At 39.8% G+C, this 21,418-nt stretch overlaps 1 protein-coding gene across 1 annotated transcript in view; it reads right to left on the bottom strand.

Annotated features, from left to right (window-relative positions):
* Positions 1 to 20,394, bottom strand: part of MOB2 (MOB kinase activator 2) — a 110,125-nt gene extending 89,731 nt beyond the window's left edge. The window contains exon 1 of the mRNA XM_053979438.1: positions 20,263 to 20,394. Within this exon, the coding sequence (XP_053835413.1) occupies positions 20,263 to 20,279 (17 nt within the window). The 5' untranslated portion in view covers positions 20,280 to 20,394. The remainder of the gene's footprint in view (positions 1 to 20,262) is intronic.
* Positions 20,395 to 21,418: the final 1,024 nt, after the last annotated feature.

The raw sequence follows: 21,418 nt of genomic DNA, 5'->3' as shown, positions 1-21,418 counted from the left end.
CACAGAACAAAACCAGCTGCTCCTGATAAACATACATGGCTGCATTTCACAATACACTGGAGACCTCTAAAGCACTGTGCCTGAGCACAGCGTGCTTGGTCCTGTAACAAGTGTATTAAGACACTGCCCCCTTGCACTCTGGAAGCAAAAATATTATTGGGAAAATGTGCACAAAATCAGAATTTTTAAGCATGAACTGAGTCACAAGGAATATACTCTGAACAGCAGCTAGGTAAATTCAGGGTGAACAGAATTAGTCATCTTCAGTGAGTCACACAAAACAGTATAATTTGCAAAGAAAGCAAATTAAGAACATTGTTATAATTGATTTTAGTACAGAACTTGATGTCATTTCATAATAAGTGGATATATTTTTTTAAGTTTCATGCTAGGTTTTTGCATACCAAAACATCTGGCTGAGCATGTGGCAATAGACTGTATGTGATGCGCATCCTACTTCCTAACCTCCCTCTGGTGCCCTGGCCAGCATGAGTTTGCCATCTGTGGCACTGAGAGAGGGAGCACATTTATCATTATTCTTCTATAATCACATATTCAATAAACAGGATCTCAGACCTAACAGCTGTCCCCAGCAATGGGCAATGTGTTGTCTAAGTCAGTCCTTTACCAAAAGATGACATGTGACTATCCACAAAGGGAACCCATCTCTGTCCCCAGGATACATAGCATCCCAGAGTACCAAGTGTATTTTCAGAAAAAAAAAAAAAAAAGACAAAAGACAGGCATAACTTAGAGTTGAGTTTTTTTGCTGTTAGAGAGTGACAGAACACAAAAGACATTATACAGAATTATTCCAATTTGCATTCACTTTACCGTGGCAAAGCAACTTATGTATAAAAGAGAGCCAGTCTAATTTTAGCAGAAAATACGCTGATGTACAAACTATTCTTCAAATAATGATAATCAAGTTCGAAAGGCTAAGTCTCAGTCAGAAACTACATCTATGGAAAGTGCTAGAGTATCTGTTGAAGGATATGAATCACATTAGCATGCCCCACCACCCCATAATATCACACACGTATATACAAACCATCACCACAAACTCTCATGCAATCTACAGCAATTAAACAGCATAACCAGCAAGCTGACATGCAGCTTGTTTCTACAATTGCCCTGGCCCCTCTAATCTTCTGCTTACCAGCTTTGCCATCCTGACTGATCACACTTTGATACCAGATTTTAAGCTACTTTTCTCCCACCAAACAGAAGCATGTCCTGTCAGTGACATTTCTGGCTCCACAGTTGTAGCAAATGTGAAGAACAACTTCACAGGCATTGGAACAATTATTTCTCAGAGGATATATTACTTAACTGAAAATGGATTATTTTAGCCTGTTTTACAGAAAAAAGGTTTCATCTTGTTTAGCACTTAACAAGTTTCCACAGCACCTAATGACACAGTTCCACTAATACATCAAGCCAGGAAACTGTCACTACCACCATTACAATTGATCACACTCCCCCACCTCTATCACTCCAATCTTCCCTCTGTGCCTCTCCCATGCAGAGGTACTTGTGCAGCTGTACAGTGAATTGGATCAGGAATTGATCCCAACTAAAATAAAATGCTGTTTTCTTTCCATTAGTTTTAAGCTGCATCACTGGTAGCAGGATCCAATTCCCAAGCACTCAAGCACTGGAGCTGGCAAAGAGAGGAATAAACAGCTCCAACAGGGAGAGGAGGGCATTTCTCTCAGCAGTCTCAAAGTGCTCAGGGAACTATGGCATAAATTGCAGTGTCTTTGTGTGACAGCAAAATTTTGTTATAGGATACTGTGGTGCTTTTTATAAAGACCTGCTCCTCCTTGTAAAACTATACCTAAAGTTCAGTTCCACAGAAAATCTTCAAGGTTGCCTTTTCAGATTCTTCACTTGTTACTTGAGCTTCGGTTGTTTCAGTTGTTTTCTCTCTTCTGGAGTCAAACTAAAGCATATGTATTGGAAAATTATGTAATGTGTAGTGAGCAGAAGATACCAAATGAGATATTTATGCCAAATCTGAAAAATTTAGGAAGTTCAACAGCTCTTTTCACCTCTCTTCTCACCTTTTCCAGAAGAGAAGGTTTAAAAACAGGGGAAGAATCACAGTAGAAATGATTAGACACAACTCCTGGTGTCACCAGAGCTCCTGGGTTGAGGCTCTTCCAGCCCATGGCTGTGACTATGGCAGGCATGGTGGTACCAGCATTTATGCTGGATGGTCCATTATTGCAACTGACAAAACAAATATATGCTTTTGTCTGACGAGGAAAATTCTCCTTCTCCTCCCAGTGATCCACCCCATTTCCCAATTCTCAATATTATAAAAGCAATTTAATGTTTTTATATTTTTAACTTCATGTTGCGAATTCCACATTTACCTCCTCCAGTCTCAGTCATGAAGAGTACCAACACATTTGTTAGATGGTGCTTTTTCTGCCCAGCTGCATGGATACTAAGAGAGGGAAAAGCCCATGTACACAAGACAGATTTTTATTTATGCTGATTTTATGTTATAATTTTATACTTTTCATACTTCAGTGTGCTAATGTTTTGTTCAAAATAAATCTCAATGATACAAAATGATGAGCTAAACCTAGCATTTAATTTTCCAAATACTACTTGCACATTCTGCATTTTGATACATATGCTAATACCTACTAATTAGAATCATAACAAAGACTTTAAAGATAGAAATTAGGGAGAGGAACTTTCCAAACCAAAATTGATTCATTATATGACAAAACAAACATTAGAACCACTTCTGTATAATGATGCAAAATATTCTCAAATTAGGAGAATTGGAGAAGAATTCTAATAGGAAAAAAAATTTTAAACCTACATGCTATAAATTTGCCTTTTCATTATGTTCAGCCTCAAACACTGCTAAAATAAAAAAATATCACCTATATTTTGTCATAGCTCAAAAAACCAAGAAGTAGCACAGTTTCTGTATGATACAGTACAATGTCTAGGTATGGTATTAGAAATGGGTGACAAACACCATGCAAGGACTCACTGATAAAACCAATACTGCAGTATTATGGTTAAATTCTCTATAGCAAAAATTAGTCTTATTGTTTTAGAGCACTTAAAGGACCAAGGAAGCTTCTATACTCATGTGCTTTTTTACGAAGATGAAGGCATATTTTACTTTTTATCAGCACTGCAACTACATTAGCTTAAAAGGTTGTTTCACAGAAGCCTACAAAAGATGAAGCAATATGATTTCATTGTATGGGAAGATCCTAATCAGTACCTCGTATTAGCAGTTTAATACCAAAGACCACTGAGACAAGCCTAGAGATTAAAATCCATCATCTTTCTAGTAAAACTCCTTTGACACATTCTAAAACCTCCTGCCTTTGTAATAAAAATAAAATTCTGTCAATCATTCTCCTTTTAGATTAAATTCATAAGCAAAATTATGCTCACTAGAAATATATTCATATATGTTGAAATCCTGGGAAATATTTCAGCATGGCAGGAAAAGTGTCACACTATTAGAATTGCAAATTATGTCACCTTTGAGCAAGTGACCAGCAACAGGCCACTCAGAAGTGCTTGGCAATGGAAGAAGGCTTATTTTCACAGTAGTTAACGCTTACTTTACAGCTAATCTATCTCAACCTTGCAGGCTTGCTTACCTCAGCAATCTGCACCTTTGAAAAAAGTAATGAGAGAAGTTAATACTCCTGTTCCAGACTGCTGCTTTCAGTGTTTGTGAGAGTTCATCTGCGGGTACACTGCTCCACAATGTCAGCGTGAGTATTCAAACTGCTACCAGACTGACTACCTTTTTTTTACTATGAACACTGAGAAAAACAAACAAAATCCCCAACAAACTCAAATCCTGAACTGGAATTTAGACTACTTAGATATCTGTAATATACAAAATGCTACTCAAAAAACGACAAGTCCACCCATCAGTTAAAACCACCTTGCTCATCTCTTACACCATGTGTTGTGCACTTCTCTCCTTAGCAGTCCCTACCTTGGTCACACATAGAAGATATCCTTGAAGCCATATTCTCATTCACACTGAAGGAAATAACAGTATTTGAAAACAGGATGTGCACAAGAGATTTTTTTTTTAATGCACATTCCCAACTTACATCCTCAAGGAACATTTGGGCAAGGGGAGAACAAATTCAAGCCGAGAGCTTTACGTAACTGGCAAACAAACAGCAACAAGAGGATGGAACAACAGGATTATGACTCTGAATGCTCTTGTGTAACTGGAAGGCAAAGCCAAGAAGCCCCGCAGAAAACACAAGCTAGATGCAAACTGTCTTATTTCCTAGTGCTTCTGTGTTTAAAAACATCCCCAGTATGCATAAATCAATATGTCACTGGCAGTGTAAACAGAAGTCCAGCTTAACTCCATAGCTACAAGGGTCCATTAATCCCTTTCTAACATTCTCACTAGGGTCCCCAGCTTTCTTTTGTTCTTATAATATCAAGTGATGCCAAAAAAATAAACCAAAAAAAAAACCACTATGGCAGTGACACAAGCGGAAGAAATTTGTATTCACTTGTCAAATACTGGGTAAAAATATCTCCTCATAGTCACAGTAGTGAAAATTAAAGCAAGCAGGGGCTACTAGGACATACAGACAATCAATGCAATTTTTTTGACCCAAATTTATTTACAAAAGCACCCAAAACACTAAGAACAGTCACAACTGTAGTCCAACATGGATCAACATAAAATAGCAACATCATTACTTGGGGGGTTTTTTAAGATAATCAGTCTTCAGAAACATTCCTAGTTCATGCTTACGTCAGCTGTCATTATTATTATTATTGCAAGGTAAGAGAAATGCTGTCCTCAGTAAACTTACTGGATGGAGAAACTGGAACAATAGAAAGCAACAGTTCTTCCCTAGAGAAAGGGAACCTCCTGCTTCGGTACAGCCATGCTAAAAATCCACACAGCTTTTCTTTGGACAAGGTGTAACCCACTGAGGTCTGTCAGGAAGGTTACAGATGTTGCTGTCACAGTGCATCTGAAGAAGCAGGCACTGCATGTCCAATTTTTTTTTTTTTCCTTTCCTTACATTCCCAGATGTGAACTATTTTCACAATTATCCAAAGAATTTACCAGCAACTTATTCACAGGTTTGTTTTGGTAAAAGCTATACCTTCTAAAGAAAACAGGACAAAAGAGACAGCACTTAAAAATCTGCACACCTTTTCCTATTAAGGGCTTGTAAGAGCTGCTACAGCCTTGTCTGCTCCACTGGCATAGGACAAAGTCACTCTTTAGATGATACAGGACTTAATCTGCTCCAGCATATTCTGGAGAACATAATACCTGAATGAGTCAAGTTCTATTATATTTTAAATTAAATTGAATCTCGCCAGGAAGTGCAAAGTTACAAGACCCAAATGTTGGACACTGCAATACATACTTTCATTATCTTTGGAACAGAGTTAGCTAAACCAATGCAAATCCTTGAGAAATCGACATGCACAATAATCTGTATACAATATTTTCCTAACATTTGGATTTAAAACCTACTAAAGAAGGAAGCCAAGGAAGAGCAATAGGTTTTCATAAGCCTAAAGTGCAAAAAGTTCCAAGGAATATAAAATGGTCATTTCCAGTCACTACACAAGCCTGATTTATTCTCAGCATGATACCAAGAAATTACAGGTAGTATTTAACTGATCAGTTGCTTGAACTGGCTTGGTTATATAGTAGTCCTTGCAATACCCAGCAGAATTTTATCTTCTTCTTCCACATACTTAGTGTTTATGTCTCCTGATCAAGACTTTTCTCCTCTATTTATACTACATAAATAAAGGTAGGCTTATGAAGCTAGTGCCATAGAAATAATCATAGAACTGAGAAATACAAAGCATATTTAGAACACATACTGAGATCTCTCTTGTGCACACACAACACCAACAAAGCCCCATCAACAGGGAAAGCATTCAGTGAATGAGGAAAAAAAAAAACAATCTTTTTTTTTAATCACAGATCCTCACCCTAAGCATTCTGTCTGAAGAAATTTCAATTTGGCATTTACATAATTTTAAATGGCAATTACATTTAGGGAAAGCACCTTCAACCTATGATATTTCCTATTTCCAGATGCTAAAGTAATTCCTACTGAAGGATTATAATTAGCAAACTGGCTTAAACTTTAATATTGTAATGCATTATTTTGTTTTATTCACAAAAAATTACCATACTGAAAACAATTCTTCAGATTGTGACAGAAGTTTAGACAAATTTAAAAAGCTTAAGCTCAGAATAACCAAGAGGAATAAGCAAGTTTCAAGTATTTAAACTTTTCAGGAAGAACTGCAGATTCAAGACCACCAAGGCCAATATACCATCTGGCTTCTCTGAAAACACAAGTAGATACTTGTCTTTGAAAAAGACCTATCATAAGAAAAACAAGCAAGTACAAATTAGAGAAACAGGAGATCAATAATACAACTCACATACCAACCAAGTTGTCTCATTACCAAATCTGCATTCTATTCTTGATGATGTTAAAACAGATTCTATCTTAATTCTTACCTGATTCTGGGGAAGAAAGAGAAAAAGTGACATATTTTCACCTCTAGAAAACTAGAAATAAAAGCAAGAGTGCCACCATGATTCAGTATTAATATCCTGGAATACTTTAAAGTCCATAGAATTTCATATCTTCTCCCCTAATAACCAGTTCCATCTTCTTCTCTCATTATTATTGCATCATCATGATCATTAAAAGTTACTGGAAAGATTAACATTTGTTGAATGATAGTCACAGTCCCAAAGGTGACATTTCAACAATGAACAGCAAATACCAGAAGAGTGACTTATGTCATCCTTCAGAACCACATACCATAATTCAGGACCGCTAAACAAATGCAAGAATGAAATATGCTAACAAGACAGCTGACTTCATGAATAATAAATCTGAAAAAACTGACTGTAGTCAAAAAGGTATTAACTTAAAACAATGAAAAAGAGATATCAATTTCTTAATCTTTCTGTCAGACATAGTGGAGGTGAAAATGTGCAACTAGTCTATGACTTAAAAATCATGAGGAAAGGCATACCATGAGTGCTTTAAGTTTTCCAAACACAAACATCAGCTTTTTTTCCAAACTTAAAACACCAGTACATTTAGTGCTTTTGTAAGAAGAAACAGATATTGAAAATGAGTGTTACGAGAGCTATTTTAGAAGGGAGTTACATTTGTATCCCTCTGTAGTAATCAGATTTTTGTGAAGCATTTCAACTTCCTGTACATTAAAAGGGGAGGTATTTGCAAACAAAAGATTAGGCTTTACTGTGCTGTTAAGCAAATATGTTCTGAATATTTACCTCTGCATCTCAGAACTACCATAATGCAAAACAGCAGCCTACCAAGACCAGTACTCCATTCTGATAATAGCCAACACCATAGCGATTCAGAAGACTCCATAAATCTCTGGAAATGCAGCTAATTGCCCAACACCATATCCCAAGTGAAATTTCTTCCCAACTGATGGCTCAGTTTTGATGCATAGACCGAAAAGCAGCATTATCCCTGCTAGCACTCTTGCTAATGTCATTAATCTTTACAGAACTGTATTATTTCCCTTAGTGAATCAAAGAATTTAAATCCTCTGCTCAACTATGGGCTGTATATAAAAATTCTTCCTATTTATTATTATTCGAACCTTCTAGTGTCATGCAATACACCAAAATTGTTCTTTATTTTCAAAGTATGCTGGCAAGTCAATTGTCTTTAAACTCCTTCTTGCCTTACTCTCCCCCTCATTTTTGAACTTGCTGTTGCTTTTCCATATAATGAAGCAGAAAAAGTATTTACAGAAACCCAGCTAACCTGAAGCTCTTCTTGGTTTGATTTTGTAACAAGAGTATATTGGAGAAGTCATTCTTTCTTTGAAGGTCTGAGCGCCTGCTGTGAAACTCACATTGTCATTTTACTACTAAACTCCAAAAAACTGGCGCAAAAAAAAAGCAAATCCAAAATGAGATTAAAAAGTAACAGTTTCATGTTAGTAGTTGTCACTCTAGAATAATATTTGTTTTAGGAACCTCGAGTTAATGAGTAGCCCATGGCTATATGATAACCATTGTCTCCCTTGGAGATTAGACTCCTTGTTAGACAGGTTTATCACACAGGATTTTTACTTCATGTCCTGTGCACTCCACCCACACCATTATTCTCCAGGGATCTTAGGGAAACAATTCATGGGGAGAGTTCCTGTAAGCAGGAACATTATTATTTTCACTGAGAACATGGATCCAATTTGCATTAGTTATTCTCACAGCTGTTGAGTCCTGCCTTATTTTTTTTCACATGTAACAATTTCATATACCTTGGCATATACCAGCAAAAGGATAAGGGGACAGTTGATTTTACTTAGGCTCTTTGAGAAACTTCAGATTTGCAACACCCTTTGGTAACAATGCATTATTTTTCATCCAAAAACATACCAAAGCTAGGAAGTATTATCCCTGTTATTTTTATGAATACTGACCAATCTACTCCATTGTTTGGTCAGCAGTACCAAACAGCTTTAATCAACTTTCTCTCTCTGTAGAGCTACTAGAACTTTGTGCCATTTTAAAAAAGCTCAAGAAAAATATTAGTGAATTGCAGATGAATGGGGGGGGGGAGATGACCTTTGACCTTATCCACTGTTCCATAGCTTGACTATGTCCAGATTGACTTCATCAGTAATTGATGGACACAGTAAGAGCAGAGAACATGGAACAGTTACTGAACTCAAGTTTCAAATGCAACAGCAGAGGACAAGATTTTGCACAAAGTTGCACGTTTCAGCCTAATCACCCTTCATTTCCCATCACACTATCAAACTGGGCCCTTCAGAGAGCAAGAGGTTCTTTCCCACTCAGATTCTGTGCAGTCCACAAAGGGTGCACTGACCTGGTGCAAACCTCACATCACCACCACCAGTGCTTCCCTGCCTTCGCCCTTGAGACTGGTCAGCACCATCTTCTGGCCTAACATGTGATAGCATCAAAGTGCATACACTGATTTTTGGCGTAACTGGGATTAGACCCTTCATCTGCAAAGTCACAGACCCAAACAAAACCTCACGCACACCTTGGTATAGAAACTGTGCTAGATCCACAAGCAGAAGAAAATATTATATACAAGCCATAAGACAAAAATTGTTGGCCAGGGATTGAAGGGCATGCCATAATTTTTGCAGCCACAGGCAAGTGAGAAGTCCTCACAGACAGAAACACGGTGTCCTGTGATACCTGGTAGCCTGCTGCAGGCCTCTACTTGCTAAATGGGAACATGTGACAAACCAGGCCACAGACATTTATCTGGATGAACAATAAATCGATCTTTTAGGTCAGGCATGGACTGGAATTCCCCAGATCCAAGTTCTTCAGGCATTTGTTTTGACAGCTACAGTTCAATTACCAACCGTGATTGTACATAAGATACTATTGTGTGTAGTAGTAAAAAAAAAAAAAATCAAGCTCTTAGTAATAATGGAAAATAATTATCATTCCTTTATTAAACCCAGACAGGAAATGATGATGTCTGCTAATGAAGTTTTATTACATGTATACACACCATCCTTATTCCTATATTTGCTTCCTCTTTGCTCAAAATCTGCTTAGTCAGACAGCAAGGCTGTTTTTAGCACTGAGGACTATCAGCCTGTGATATCTCTCATGCACTCTCAGGTTTGTTTTCCAGATCATCAATTTTTTTTTCCTACCGTTTGTCACTGGAAGTGCTTTGGCACTTAAGAATTCAAAGGAATGAATTTGAACTGCATCTTTTAAAACACATCAAGACCTTCATGGAAGTTGTCCTTCAGAAATTAAGCAACCTCCATGTCAGCTTAAATAGTTATGCTTACTGAAATATTTAACACCCTTTTATTTTACATTTTCAGCTTGGCTCAGAAACACTGTGAATAGATGACACACCTAAACAAGTAGAACCAATGTATTTAAATTTGTCTCTTTACTACAAAGTTACTTCCTTCTCATGAAATTCTTGCCAACTTTTTTATTTTATAATAACGCCCCCCCCATGTTTCAGAATAAAATGTTTAAACATGGGAATTCATAAATCTACTGGGTAAGATTATTTCTTCTTTAATTATAGAATGGATTACAACTAAAAAAACAAACAAACAAAAAAGCCCCAGTAAGTGATTTTGTCCTGCAAGATAGTGGATTATATTGTATGTTACATGAACTGCAGAAAATACTTCTTCATTAACAAGATGCTTCCTTGCCAGTATTCCCAAGGAGGCAAACAGTGAGAGCTGGTAAGTCTTCACTCTACCTAAAACCAAGAGGAACTACATTTAAACAGAAACGTTGATTCTGTTATCAGTAATGAGAAAATACAAGTCTGAACATATAAATAATAACCTGCCCACTTAAAAAGTTATACCACATATAGCAACAACTGCCTACATTTTAGTGGATGACTGCGCACATCCTGTCTGAAACAAGCCTAGAAAAATACTTATAAACACTAAAAAAAACCCAAAAATCAAAAGCTACCAGCTTATTACAGTACAGTGTGAAAACAGAAAGGTCCCCTTTGAAAGGCAAACCCACCACATTACCTACAAACGTGCAGTTAAATACCTAAATTCTTGTACATTACAAGCAAGAACCCACAATCTCCCCTTTCTTAGATGAGTTTTCATAGCACTTTACTCCACTTGCTCAAGCCTCAACAAGCTCAAGTGACTCAGGCCAGTACCTTCATATTCATTAGGGTGGGGCAAGGGAGAAAACCTCAGTACAGACACTTTGGGGTTGTAAGAATGCAAATCACCTAATTCAGCATTTTGAATAGCACCCATAACTCAAAGCTAAAACCTGTGCTACACCAGACCACATGGTAAAAGCCTATCATATGCCTAATAAGAAGCATTCATAAATACATCCAAAAAACCCCTGAAATTTCAGGTTAGTGTTCAAAAATTGCTCATCACCAATGGCATCACTATACTCAAGTGAAAAAGGGACAAAGTAAGAACAACTGCTGTTAGATGCCCATCCAGGAATACTGTGCAAAAGAAACAGTACTCTTTAATGCCCAGCAAGTCAAGCAGCAGAAGGATGTCCAACATACCCACTGTCTTGCAAGATTAAGGCTAGACTTGAACAAAAAAATCAGCTACAGTCATTAGGCTGAAGTACTCCTTTCACCATTTCTTTTGTTCACCTCTTAGGAGTCAGATTTCTCCCAAACCTCAAAACTCAGCTAATTAAAAAGAAAAAAAAAGGAACTATCTGGCTACAACAAAAAGGAGACACAGACAAGACCATAAGAACATCAGAACTGCAGGTTAGCTCAGGCACCCCAATGAGAAATTACAAGGGAACCAAGAAAGGTTGTATCATAGAACAAAGTAAGACAACATAGGAAAAAAAATAGAGCCATCTGACGATTTGTACACCTTAGACCAGAACCAGCAAGTACTTCCATTTCTAACCTCTTTCCCTTCCTAGAAGACATGCAGATAACCTTAAATAGCAAGGCCAGTGCCCAAATATGGCTTTTTGAATGTACGCTGGTCAGCTCCTTAAAAAGGAACCAGTCCCCAGCTAAACCAGCAGGTGAGATTTCTCCAGCTGACTATGGAGCTGTACTATTAATATGGTTTTGTTCAAAACAGTTTATTAACACAAACAAGAGATACAAGCATGCCCAGAAGCTTTTTATTTCTTTCCCAAGTACATTTGTTGGTCTAATAAAAGTTATTAGCCCTCCCTACAAACTTGGTTCCTTTTATATCTGATGGAAAACAGCCACACACTAACACTATAGTAGATATTCTAATCATGAAGGTTTCACAGATTGGAGTTCCAGCAACACCTGGATATCATCAGACAGAAGACTAACTGAAAAAAAAAAAAAAAAGCTATTTATCATTTACCTGACACAAACCTGAAACCACAGAGTTAATCCTGTAACCTGAGCACATCGACAAAGTAGACACCTCCTCATAAAAAACATCTCCATCCAGTTTTGCATAACTTGTCAAGAAGGAACAAAGCCTCTCCTGAGCAACTCCATGCTGGTTTATGAAGACCCATGTAAAAGAAAAGTTTTCTAAATGAGGAAATTCTAGACTGAAGTTTATGAACTGAAGCAGTTAGAAAAAAAGAGTCAAGATCACCTCTATGCAACCTGTTTCAGACAACTTCTGTTCATTATGTGTAAAGACCAGGAGAATTCTCAGGTAGAAGTCCCAAGAACTTAGACATTTCAGTGTACAAGAGGGACAACAGTGATCCAGTCACTGAACACTGATGATAAAAATATTCAGGGACCACCTTTATAACCTAAGCAGTGCAGAAAGGAAGGGGAAAAGAAATTAAAAAGCATGCAGATATATTCTGAAGAGCTCAAGTTACCAGACCTGGATCATTTAAAGATACAGTTTTCTGCAGGCTTACGTTCTTGCTTAATGGTTTTACTCTTTCAGTGTTCAGAATAAGAAGGAATTTGATCTAACACAATTATGTCTGTCTTGATTCCAGTTTAATTTGTGCCACTCTTCAGAAAATTCTGTCTAAATTCTGGTTTGGGGGTTATTTTTTGTGTACATGTGCACTCAATGCTCTTGTTCCACAATCGGGGACAGAGGTTTGCTGATTGTGTGAAAAACTTGCACCTGGACCAGTTTCTCTTGGCTGACAGAATAAAAGGAAACTAACTTTTGAGAAAACTGCCATATTTCCCCCTCCAAATGCTAAAACTATCACACTGCTCTTTAGTTACATTCATCATTCTAGCGATAAAATTAAATTATTTAAAATTACTGCACAGAGTCTCAGGAACAGGGAAGCTCCTAGACTACAACAGTTTTAAGTGTCAGAACAAGGCCATGAAGCAACAATTCTTCCTCAAGTAGTCTCAGTTGATGTAACACTTTCCAGTACTACTCTAAACAAAACTATTGCAAAAGTAAATTTAAATAATCAGATCCATTTCATGTACACTTAATGACACAGCTTTTTTTTTTTTTTTTTTTTGTAATTGCTGAGTAAGATGAGTGAAAAAATTGCTAAGAAGGACTTTGAAAAAAAAGAACCAAGCAAGTTTCACAACCTTATCACCAACCATAAAAGGCTAAACATGGGTAAAAAACAATGGACAAGATCACTTTAGTAGTATTCCACTAGCATAAACATACATTAAAGCTGTTTGATAGGTTATCAGTGATGGCAGAATACACAGATCTGACAATACTGAGTTCAAACTTGTATAAACAGTTACCTAAAAATTGCAGTCTCTTATTAATTTTACTCTTTCAAGTATGCTTTCCCTGGGCCCACATCAAGCAGATGTAACAGATGGAAACTGCCAGTGAAATATGGCAAAGTCATGCAGGCCACCATGCATGAACCAAGCTTCCTGAACACACTCTTGAATCAGATTGGCTGGATTCAGCCAGGCACCCAGAATCCCACCTGCCTTCACATTCACACCACGACACAGCCAGCACTTCTCTCAGGTATATGAAACATGACTTACAGCCAATTGTAAAGTCTGAGTTATTCATCAATATCCAGTTCATGATGAGTATATTTATAGTTTACCCATAAACTAAATATAACACTGTGTCAGTGCTCTGATGCCATTGACTGTGCCAGGACACCAGCTTAGTCATGGTATCTCCTATTTTCAGACATTCTGCAGTTCTTCCCAATGTTCAAGTAGAAGGATACATCACCAGAAGATACATCACTAATTATTTTCAGAGTAATGACCACTAATAATCACATTACTACATTATTCCATTCAGTTGATTTAAGTCCTTGCTACCATCAAAGTAAGTGTTACCTAAGCTTTCTGTTCTCACAAACACCATCATGCTATCAACATTATTCATGTAGCCACACAAACAGGCTGCAGGAACTCATTTAGCTGAAAATTAACCTGAGGAGAGGAAACAAGGCAGGAAAAAAAAAATTGTTTTCATTCAGATGAGCATCTTAACCTACCAGTCTTCCTGAATCCTGATACTACTGCAAAGGAGAAGAGGATAACATGCAGAGATATGCAAGGAAGGAGTATTGCTACACTTTAAGAATATTCAACTATTTTTCTAAGTAAAGTAATAGTTCCTTTTACTTTAGGGTCCTTGAAAATTACCTACTCTTCTTGTCCCTCAGCATATTGGAAAAAGAACACTCTAAAAAGATAAAACAAGTATTCATGTGCATTGTATTCACCAAGGTAACTTACTAATGAATTCTGTGGTTTCCTAAAGTAACAAAGGTTTTAAAATGCAGGATTTATTTGGCATTTTCTCCAAGAAATCAATAATTAACTATACTAGGACTCTTCAGGGTGCAAGACTCTGCAGTTATTTGCAACCTGTTCTGCACTACAAAAGAAGAACCTTGGCAGTGACCATCTGAGTAATATAACCGAGCACTTTCAGAACCAGGGAGACATAAGGGAATAATACACCTGGAAAATTTAAATTGCTCTCTTACAGTCATAACTCCTTTTCTACAAATCTAATAGCCCTTGAAATTCACATCTCAAAGTAACAGCACATTTCAAAGTAACAGCACATTTCTACTACTATACTAATGAATATGACAAGTTAATATTTAATGGAGATCTAATTTTACCTGCAGACAGCATTATGTAGTTGTTTCACAGTTAAGCTCTGGTTTAGCAGAGGCACTGCTCAGTCTGCTAAGGTTTTGAAGTAATACTGAAGAATATAAGTAAGCAGTGAATGGAGTTCCAGTGGCTCACAGAGAGACCTAGATTTATCTGGGGAGAGCAACCTGGGACCCCACAGGTAATGTTACACCTATAAATAGAAGCAAATAAGGAGCATGTGAGCATTTCCTGCCCAATGGGACAGTACATGTCTGGTTTACCTGTTCTGAGTTATTTTCAGCTCCCTTAAAGTAGGCAAAATGGCATGTGAAGCCAAGAATCTGCAGGGAATGGAATGCAAGGGAAACACCTGTTGTAAAGTCAGTTAAAAAACAGAACAAAGATACACACCATTGCAAGCTGTGAAAGGTGAGAGGCTGCAGCAGTTTCTAGAGGGAAGACTGCCTTATAAAGGCAGCAGAGATGACTAAAGGGAAGAAAGGTGAAAGCATTCCCTACAGCTACAGCAGCTGAAGAATGTCCAGTGTTATTCCTTTCTTCCTTTTAATAGAAATATTTTCTATAATTGGGAAGTTTTGAACAGTACCCCGAATAAAAATCATTACCTACTTTTTATAATAAAGGTCCACTAGTTAAAGCCAGGTTCAACTGTATGATGCACCAGCCAAACTGACAGCTAAACTTGCTGGATGCTTTCTCACTGCTCCCACATCAAGATGCACTCCTTAGTATTAATGGATTTGATGATCCTTATGGCTCCCTTCCAACTCAAGATATCCTACGACAGTGCACCCCATTCAAAAGCAACAAAGGTTTAGTCTAACAGGTGATAAACAGCATACTGGGTTTTACTGATTCAGAACTAAAACACTGGAGTGCTTTTTTCACATGCAGTCCTCGGCTGTTGTGGCTCAAGGTTAGAACTTCTCTGCATGACAATAATATTCCTATTTCACCATAGCTCATCTTGAACTGGACAATATCTTAAAGCATTTCTTAAAGACCCCTCCACAAATGCAGAATGGAAGACAACTGAACACCAGTATGTGTTACTTTTCTTCTAGCCTTTAAAATTACCACAGGGGTAACATGGCAAAATCCTATATCTGGAACAAGTGAAAAAACTGCCAGCTTAAATTTAAATCCCTGACAGTTATAGCTGAATAAAATAAATGCATGACATACAAGTCTCCTCTGTGAAACAAATCTAGCAGTGTGCTGACTTTGAGAAGTTCTCTTACACTGTTTTTAAAAAATCACCAGTATATCATATAGTCAAAAAGACTGAATTTGCATAATTACTGTGTTATTTCACTACAACATACTTTCCAATGACCTACCCTGATCATATGAAACTATGCAAGGCAGCACATATATGTGGTGTTTATAATGGATTAACTTACATTACAAAGTAAAATCTGCAAGTGTGAGGGCTATTAGTTTCTATCAGACATTATTCAGTTTACAGCTGTAGCAACTTGCTCTGTCTTGCAGGCCAGATCACCTGAGTAGACAAAAACAGTCTGTGCTGTCTTCAGGCACAAATGTTCTGACCAGAAGTTTCCTTCTTCTGCCATCTGTATTTGCCTTAGCTTTCCAGGCCATTGCTTTTCTCTAACTGTCCTCAAAGCTGAAGATGTGGAATATGAGAAAAGGATAGCCTTCAACCATTTTTAGGCCCTTCTGTTCAAGTCACTAGGTCAACATTGAAAGAACAAATAACTGAGCAGGGGATGGTATGGATAACAAGACCTAAAATTTAAATGGAGAAGAAATCCCTCTCGCAGACAGCCTCTCTCTTTATTACATTTATTTATACTCTAATAAATGCTGGGAGAAGGAGCTGCGAATCTTTATCAAATCAGTATAAGCATCTCTCTCAGCTTCAATCAGTATAGCCTATTAACCTACTAAACTACAAAGTTTATAGTACATATGAAGCTCAAATTATGATTGTGTCTAACAGGTAATTGTTTGTAAAATACTTTGTTTCTCTCTTTCCTTCTTACATAACTGTTGTAAAATGTAGGTGAACTTAGTGAGAAGAAATGGTGATGTCTGACATCAGTTCAGAAGGTTGAATTTTTTTTTTATTATAACTATGCTATAATACATTAATATAATATATAAAGGAAGATACTAAAATTACATACTTTCTTTAACTATCATATCTAACTATTCACAACTTGTGACCCTGTTCGTGAGAGTCCAGACACAGGTGGATCTGATTGGCCATCAGGCCCAAACAATCTTCACCAGAATCTAATCAAGCAATCACCTCAGGTAAACAATTCTCCAAGCACATTCCACATGACAAAAACAAGGAGTAGAAATAGAAATTGTTTTCTCTTTCTTTCTCTCTGTGCACCTCTATGAAAAATCCTGAGAGAGAAATGTGCTGCTACACATAACAGTTCACCAAAACCACTACAGAACCCAATACTCCTATGAAAAAATGCATTACAGCATCAGATAGCACTGCTGAAGATTAAACCATATCAGGTTTATTAGCACCACTAATATGTTTTACTCCTAGCCAATTATGACATTTTAAAACAAGATAAAAAAGCAAGTTTCATAAGTGAGGGAACAATGCCTGCCTTTGTTGCTAATTTGAACTTCAAGAGCGTATCAATGCTATTTGTAACACAAAAGTTTGGAATCTCTTCCAAAGCAGGTAATATGGACCTCTGGTAAGTGTTGTTGAGCAAAGCAATTAAGCAACACTGATCTCTAGTCAAAATTGGACTTAAAATATATCCTCTGTAAAACAAATAAGCTCAAAATGGTTGTCTTTTTTTAATGGAAAAAATGCACAGAAGAAACTATAGAGTTTCACCAACATCAGTTTTAATGCTGCATTCACTGGAAGGTTCAAATATACTAATCAACCACAGAAAACACTCTGGCTTTATTTAGGTGCTAAACTCAGCATAGTACCATGCCAGCAGCTCATTCTTTTGAGCTTTCTTCCTTAGGACTTGACTGGATTTTGAAGCACTTGACTGAACAGCAGGCAGCACCCAAAGAAGTTTTGCTGTGTGACCACCTAAGTCTGTAGTTGTTTGTTAATCCATAATAAATTCGCTATTGTTTGTAAGCCTCAGCTTCCTTTTTTTTTTTTTTTTGTATATTAAGTACTCTGAGGCCATCAGAGACACTGGGGCTGCTGCTCTTGGTGGTATGATTAGCACTTAGCCTTCCTCCCTTTCCAAGGGACCACAAGAGAAGGGGAGGACCAAGAAGGAATAAAGCAGATCTCACTATAAACATTTGTCAGATAAATGCGACACCAGCTCAAAGGGTCGAGATCTAGAACAGGAGCAACTGTTTCTGCTGCCTAATTTAACACACTTGCACTCCAATGATCATTTCGCAGCAATACAAAGTCAAAACGCAGAGGGTGTTTCTCACACCAAAAAGTTAAGAAAGCATAGCCAAAAAGGAGACATACAAGCCCTTCCACAGGGGTAAGGATAGCGCATGGAAAGCTGAAACTGCAAACCACCTCCTTCCCAAAGCAGTAAGGAATAAGAAAGATCACAATGGTTTTATTAATGAGGACATTTAGGAAAAAGAGACACCACCAAGAAGCAGACCAGTACATTTTGCTTGCCAGAGGCATCAACACCAACTGATGTGTTACTGGGAGAGATCTGTTTTCCTATTATTCTGCAGGTTTTTCTTCAGCCCTGTCCTCCTCACGTCAGAGACCCAAACACCTAAAGCTCCCACTGAAATAGGCTGAGCAAGTGGCATTACCCAAACTTCTGCCTGGGCAGACAAACGTCCGCAGTTTCTTTGTCAAGCAGCGGGACGGATGTTTCCATTTGCAAACACAGTTGCTAACAGCAGGCATAACTTGGCCAGGAATCAGAATGGGTCCCCCAGGATTTCTAGCCTTTCCCACTTCAAATATCAGTGTTCCCCCTTCCTGCCATAATCACATACAACCACCCCCCCCAAATGTGCACAAATAGAACAGCGTTTTAAGGGAGAAAACTTTAAGAGCATCAGTGGGACAATACTGGGTTTGGTCAGGAGTGAAACATATCAGGAAATAGCTGAGAACAAGCGAGTAACACACAAATGACTCAGGATCCATTCCCATTACAATGGGGAAAACAGGCAAGTCTTTTTCATACATGGACAGATCCATCCACCCTGGATAAAAAAGTACAGAACAAATGCCAATTTTTTGTAGTGACTTCAAGAAGCCCAAAATATTTTTCATAAGAAAACCATCATCCTAATATCCTGAGAGTGTGGCTACAATAAACCTTGATTCTTTTCTGCTTTACAATGTAATTTGCACAGAATAACTGCAGCTGTTGCAGTGGGGTATTTTTTGTAATTACGGTAACACTCTTTTGACACTCCAGCTTTTACTTTTACAAACCACCTGTGCTTTGCGGTTGTTACAAAACACATCAAAACAAGCTCATAATTTCTATTTTCATTGATATCGTGTAACAACAGAGTGCAGCCCTGTAACTTACAAGACACGAGGCTTGCAGTACATGGCACCCAGGCCCCCTCACATGCCACAAATACTGCCCTTCCACTGCTCAGCCTGCTGGAGGAAAAGCCAGCCATCCGTGTCTACCCCACAGAGATTCAGCATTCCCTTCACCTGAGCGGTCAGACTCAGAGTAAAACTTTGTATTGACAGCTGCTTCCAGAGTTGGATGCGACCTGTGTGAAGGCAAGTAACAAGTGTACTCTCAGCACCAAACAGATCAGCTGCAGACAAAAGGCAACACACACGCCAATGACACTTCTAAACACACCACATCCATCAGTTGCGACAAAATAGTTTACCTTCTGTTCTAGGCACAGCACTGTTAGCAAAAGAGGCAACCGAGACGGCAAAGAACATATTCAGGAACTGCCGTGAAGAACAAACTACGGGCAGCAGGTTATCACTGCAGCGCTAGTTTTGCTGGAGCATAAACCAAGTGCTCATGCGATTTTGAAGCATAATTATTCACAGTTCACATGAGTGCAGGTCGCCAGCGCAATTCATGCAAGAAGTAACCGAGAATATCTATTTTGGAATACTGGTAGCGTATCAGGTCACTCCCATCAACTACATCTCCCTCTCCTACTCTGAAGTTTCCAGACCTAAAACCCGCAGCAAACAGCTCTCTACCTTCTGTCTCCGTGTAATTAGCACTATTAATCCCAGGCTATCCAAGCCCCCTGGAGTGGCTGTGATTTGGCGTTAATCTCTGCCGAAGTCTCTTCTTCCTCCCTACCGAAAGCCATTTAAACCTTGGCACTCCTTTCGGTTTAGAGCGATGTTCTGTCGCAGGGGGATTAGTCGCACACTGTACGAGTGGGAAGCACAGAGAGCTGCCACACATGGCCTGCCTATTGCGCAAAAAGGGAAGGAAAAGTTACTTTTTCAGAGAGCCACCGCTCGGGACAAGACAAGGGCTCCCGTGCACCCCGTCGTCCCCGCGGGCGCGGGCGGCTGCACGCAGGGACGCCCGGGGCTGAGCTGCAGCCGCCCTCCCGCTCCCGCCGGCAGGAACTGATTAGTCAGCGCCGCACGTGGGGCTCGGGCTGCCCGGCGGCGGGGCCGCCTCGGCCGGGCGGGAGAGCTCCGAGGGAGGGACACACAGGGGGCCCCACTCACCCCATAAGCCAGTCCATGGCTGGGTCCCGCCGCGCCGGGAAGCTCCCGCGGCCGCCGACTCGCCGCTCACCGCCCGCTCATGGGAGCCGGGGCCGCTGCGCGCTCGGGGCTCTTCCCTCGGCCGCTGTGTCCGTTGGTCCCTGCGCCGGTCGGTCGGTCCCTCCCCGGCCGCGGGCGGGGAGGCCGCCAGGTGCCCCCCCCCGGGCTGACACTCGCGCACTGGCGCGGCCGGAAGTAAACACACCGCGCTGGCCAACCCGGAAGCGGTCCCGCGCCGCCCACCGCCCCGCCGCGCGGGGCACGCCGGGAGGTGTAGTCCGGGCGCGGCACTCCTGTGGGCTCCCCGGGCCGGGGTCCCCCGGCATCACCCAGCCCCCTCTGCGGGAGCTTCGCTGCCCGCACCTCAGTGCTCTGTTCTCGCTAAGGCACGCGCTATCGGAGCCTCTGAGGCAGCGCTGGCAAGGCAAGTTAATGTGTTAATTAGAGACGGTGATGAGAACCTGGAATTCTCACAGGGTCGCCAGGGACTGACCGAAGACTATCCAGCAAAAATGACCAAACAGCTGGTGAAGGGATGATGCCTATCCCCAGACAGCTCAACACTGCACTCTTTGAGATTCACACAACCCTCACTTTTAAATGGAAATCCTTTGCATGCAGTTCGTTGGCACACAGTGTTTCCAGAGGCTCCTTGAGAGTGATGTCCTCTTGGCCAATTTCCCTGATCAGCACCTGCTAAGGTGGGGGTGTTCACAGAGGCAGAGCTGCTGGAGCCCATCCCATGCTTTGGACACATGTAGTAGTTCAAACCTGCCTTAGGGGAGAATGATGGTTATTTCACTGGCTTCCCTGCACTCGCCAGTTTTCCAAGGGAAGGACCTATTTTGAGAGACTGTTTGAGCCATCACCCTCCTTCCCTACCTTGCTTCCTCCCCGTGCTGTGCCAGGGGCTCCAAGGGCCCTCCCAGCCCTATGGCGCTCCGAGAGTGAGGGTCCCCAGGGCCCCTCATCCCACCCCACTTGTTCAGGGTGGATGAGTCAGTCCCAGCCACCACATGCACTCCAAAGACAGCTCCAACAAAGCTGCGTTATCCTGGGGCTAATCCTGCGTTGCGAGGGGATGTCAGGGGTGACTTAATAAGAATGTTTCTCAGTC

This window comes from Vidua macroura, chromosome 6 (genome assembly GCF_024509145.1).
Source record: "Vidua macroura isolate BioBank_ID:100142 chromosome 6, ASM2450914v1, whole genome shotgun sequence".
Lineage (NCBI taxonomy): Eukaryota > Metazoa > Chordata > Aves > Passeriformes > Viduidae > Vidua > Vidua macroura.
This window is presented reverse-complemented; position numbering and strand designations above follow the sequence as displayed.